Source organism: Limulus polyphemus, unplaced genomic scaffold (assembly GCF_000517525.1).
Source record: "Limulus polyphemus unplaced genomic scaffold, Limulus_polyphemus-2.1.2 Scaffold3294, whole genome shotgun sequence".
NCBI classification, from domain to species: domain Eukaryota; kingdom Metazoa; phylum Arthropoda; class Merostomata; order Xiphosura; family Limulidae; genus Limulus; species Limulus polyphemus.
In genome coordinates this window covers 69,821-74,864 of record NW_013668904.1, presented here as the reverse complement: position 1 = coordinate 74,864, position 5,044 = coordinate 69,821, and the positions used below count along the sequence as shown (strand labels likewise).

At 30.3% G+C, this 5,044-nt stretch overlaps 1 protein-coding gene across 1 annotated transcript in view; it reads left to right on the top strand.

Annotated features, from left to right (window-relative positions):
• The first annotated feature begins 1,285 nt into the window (after positions 1 to 1,285).
• Positions 1,286 to 5,044, top strand: part of LOC106469088 (60S ribosomal protein L10a-like) — an 11,713-nt gene continuing 7,954 nt past the window's right edge. The window contains exon 1 of the mRNA XM_013929543.2: positions 1,286 to 1,373. Coding sequence (XP_013784997.1) covers positions 1,369 to 1,373 — 5 coding nt within the window. The 5' untranslated portion in view covers positions 1,286 to 1,368. The remainder of the gene's footprint in view (positions 1,374 to 5,044) is intronic.

Sequence of the window (5,044 nt, the reverse complement as noted above, 5' to 3'; positions counted from 1 at the left end):
TCTAATTCTGCCTAAGAGCATCTCAAGTGCCGCGGCCATTGAGAATTCTCTCTTGTTTTTTAAATTTTTTGTTACATGGCTAGGCCTAACTTCATAAACAAACTTTTAAACAAATTCCAGACTCTTGGTGGGACAGCAGTAAGTTTATGAACTTACAATGCTAAAATCAGGGTTTCAATTTCCCCTCGGTTGACACAGCAAATAGTCCTATGTGGCTTTGCTGTAAAACACATATACAAACACTCGAAGACTAATGTACACCAAGCTTGCAGAATTTTCTCGCTAATCGGTTGATAATAGTCACTTTTACTGACTAACGTATTAACTTACTTAATCACAGACATATTAATTCTCATTGTCTAATTCATTAACTGAATTACTCAAGTATTGGTTCACTGAATAATTCACTGATTGTATTATTTGTATTGTACTCTCATTGCATACCATACGCAAAACCTGTATATTCCACAGAGGTCTTAACTTTCATGAAATTTCTAGCTATATTGCGTCATTATTACGTAAGGACACACTCTCTCTAGCAAACAAAAATATAAATTAAAATATTCAAAATATAGCTTACAACAGTATTATTTCTTATTATGGTTAACGAGAGGTGGTAATGCTCGAAATTGGCACTATCCACTAGTTGTGGCTTTGTTTATTTAAATAATTACAGGGTTAAGAAACCGACTAAATGGTACATCAGGTCATTGAAATTCATCAAAAACTCTTTCGTGATAAAAAGTATACAGGTTTCATATCAGTCAAATATACGCTATTCTGTTTAACTTAATAAAAAAAACTTAAAACTTAAATGCTGTCAGCATGAGAATTTTACGTACAAACTCCTCATCCAATAAGCGCAAAACTTGTTGAAGAGTTAGAGCTCTACCCTGTTAATAATCGCTACCCGTTTAATATCATAGATACTAATTGCCGCATGTTAGTACATTTTATATTACGCCATTATTCCTTTAAACGTCATCTAACATCAAAAACAAGGATTTAACTTCCATTACATGCCATTATTTTGTCATACAATTCTCATACGGTGTTACAAATTTTACAACCATATAAAAAATGCTTAGGCATTGCAGGCTGTAGCGTTGACAAAATAGGCTTTTCTAATCATATAATTAAACTGATAAAGAAACATAATTATATAAATCAACCAGAAAATAAAAAAATAATAATCAGTACAGAAGCAACATTGGTGTTATGAGACACATATTTGTATATTATTTATATTTTTATTATAATATTTGTTCCTAGTGGTCAACTAAGGTAATTCCTGGTGAAACGCAACTATCTCGCATAATCACGTATTCACGTTCTTTCTTGCGTTGTAAGGAATGGTGAAGAGATACGATGAGGTATAGTTAAATATCTATTTCCATCAAGTTTCGAAAATAACATTATAACTGCTTTAATGGTTTATTTAATTTTATAAATGTAGGGTAATGATATTTTGTCACTAATTTGTCATGCATTCTTAAATTATTTTTTTGTAGATTATAAAGTAGTGTGACCTGATGGGCACTGGCTCTCTGTAAAGTGAGTTATATATTACTGTCTTAGTTTTAAGGTTGTTACAAACGTTAAGATACTTACTCACAATTTTAAGATACTTTTTACTATGTGTATCATCTATCGAGGCCAAAGATTTGAAACGTTCGCTTCAATTTGAGCTTATATTTTTATGAAAGTTTCAGAACTATTATTATTATTATTAAACCGTAAAAGTGTAATTTGTAAATACAACGTTCACTTTGTTCCTATGAATACTGATTCAGTGATACCGTGAATCGCAAATATCGAAATTAGTAATTTCATATAACATTAGTTAATTAAAAATTCAGATTACATGAATATTTTTATAACAGTTTCAATGCCTGATCTTTAGCCAGACGCTTAATACTAATGTTATAGTAATTGTGCTGTACAGCTAACGAGCTATACTTAACAACGAAATTATAATTCCTTATTATATTGAATTTTAAATTATCCTTGCTACCTTTTGAATCTCAGCGTTATATAAAACTAAATATATGTAATTTATGAACTAAGTAATAAAACATAATTTATTTCAACTTCATGTATAAATAAACTAAATACTGATATGCTTTTACACAGTCTTTTCATATGTATCTCTACAGTCACACTCACTGCAAAAGACAAGAAAAACATCTTTCATTTAGAATGAAATTTAAATGTTTATTTTTCTGAGTACATAAATTACAAGTTGGAAGTAGTATGAGTATAACTAAGGGTTGTCAGGATTGTTCAAATACCAGAGGAATCAAACTCATCCAGTAAGTCTGCGTTAGGCTTGGGGCTCTGTTTCAGGTCATGTAAGCAAAAGCAGGGCTAGAGTAATATGTACTGTTTTTGCAACAGATCTATCTAGTGAAATATAAAGATGTTTAGAGAAAAAATTTTTGGATCCATGTGGGTGATCAACGTAAATTTGAGATTGGGCACGAATTTTGTTACATTTTAATCTTAACAGAAACAAGCTTAAATGATGGTCGTATAATGTACTTTAGTTTCAAGTACAGCTGGGCAATTACTGGAGTTTGCTAGTTTAATTAGATTATTAAACATCAATTATTCTTATAATATTAAGAAAAAAAAGAATTATACTACTGCAAATTAGGTTTGTGATACCCATGGTGGGAAGAACAGATAATCCTTTGTGTGTTTGCTTAACAGTAAACTTAATGTCAGTATTTTAATTTATTGGATAGTTGAAATAATGGGAAACTAATTTTGATGGGTAGTGACACTAAATGATTAAACTGAACAAACATGAATTGAAACTATAATCTTTGCATTTTGATTTAACTTATTTCTGTACTTTTTTGATGATCCCTATTTATACCCAGCTGATTTTGCTGTAGTCTTGTGAAACAATAATATGAATAATAATACTAAAATATGCATTCAGAATTTCAGTGAAGTATGAAATTCAGTAGAATAAATCGCCAGTCACAAGAGTGAAAAAAATCTACTATGGTGATTGCCTTTTGTTAGAAAACTCGCTGAAATAGTTGCAGAAAACAAAGTACAGCAGTGAACTCAAGAAACAATGAAGAACGGCAAACTTGGGAAATAATGAATCCTTAATATGGCAGTTTCCAATTAATGCACTAAAAGTTGCACAAATTAACTTACAATTAATGCACATTAGTAAAACCAGGTTTTTTTTAATTGGCATAAAGTGAAGGACTTAGAGAAGTTTTTAAAGGAGAAAATATGAAGATGCTTGGATTAATTTTAAAACTACCCTATGCCGTAATACTGCATTCATTACAGTTGTCCAGATTTCAGTAAAGTTTTGTAGCTTTTTTTTTTTTGTATGGGCTTGTAAAACTGTAATCTATATGAATAACAATAAGGCTGGAGACTAATAAAATGAAGTGTTTCTGATTAGCATAAAATGGAGCATTTCTGACTAGTATAATGGTGCTTAAACATCTTTTACATTTCTACAAAGCTTGAATGGCTTTGAAGAGCTTATATTGTTAGTAAAGTAGAACTTAGAAAATTTTAGAGTGAAAATCTTGATATTCAAGAATTAACTTAAAAACAGCCAATTTTACCTTAGTAAGAGTTTGTTTGGTAACCATGCATAGATTTTGATGCAGCATATAAAGCTGTTTTTGATGTAGGGTTTGGTGCTTGAATGGCTTTGAAGAGAAAATTGGCCCATAGCGATGTAAAAAAAAATAAAAAATCTCCTCTTCCAAGAATCAACATGAAAATAGTCCTGTGCAGGAGCATTTTAGTAGGTTTGAATAAAATGTTCATAGCTGTTTCTGTAGGCTTGTGAAACAGTTATAATATGAAGAACAAATGGATGAATTTTATAACAATTTGAAAATCAACTTTTTTGCAATTATCAATATTTTAGTAGCCTTAACTATTGAGATAATAAGTCTTGAGTGTTGTTTCAAGAAAGTTTGCTTTAAGATGGTTTTTGTCTGTATGTTCTATTAGAGTTTTTGTGAAATTCCACTATTGTGGTACATGATATTTAGCTTTGGTTTTAATGCTGTAAAAGAAGGAAAAGAGGATATATACAGGTAAAAGTAGGTTTAAAATCTAAATTTTATGATGTTATTTAACATGAACTTCTGAGGCCAAGTTCTATGTCACCTAATATATTTTTGCATGTTGAAGCTCTGTGATGTCAATGTCTGTTGCATGTATTACCTGATAACTTATGATGCAACACAAGATTTTCTGAGGGCTATTTCGTAATCAAGTTTATCATTATGCTATAAACTCTAGCTTTACTAATCTCCAATTACATGTTCAAATTGTTCAACAGTGCCATTTGCCATAATTTGAATTCTAACCATGTATGGATGTGCTAATTTAGAACTGATATTGAGACCTTCTGGTGAATTTTATTGAATAAACTTTGAAATATACAAGTTGTCTCAGGTTCATCCTGCTTTGTGCTCTTCACTGGAAATAAGTACCTGGTGTACAGTTTTGTGAAAAGTACATTCAGTGGTCTTTATTTTAGGCCTGATTAAAAGTCAGCAACTTAAAAAGAAATGTACGAGTGTATTCTCTCCTTCAACTATTGGAAAAGTTCTAGGGTCAAATGAGTGCTCCATTTTAGTGACATAAATCTTTTATTTAACTCTTTCAGCACGGACTCGGCCCGTGGGACTGACATCGTAACCATTTTGTGCTTTTTATAGTTTTCATGCTATAACTTTAAAATTAGTAAGCAAATGTTAACGCAATTTGGCAGTTTATCAGTAAACATTACAATGCTTTCATATGCAAGATATCAATTTTTTTCTATTGAGTTTTAAGGTTTGTAAAGCAATGTTTTTCTCATGTCTTATTTTTCTTCTTTTCACATATTACCTATCTATCATGCAAAGTAATTTTCATTTTAACATTAAAAATACTTTTATGCATCTGAAAATTTAGAAATTTCACATGCAAAATCTTTAATGTCCAGATAGTTATCAAACATTTCTTAAGAAAAAACTATTTTATCTGTTATTTTCAGTAATTAATC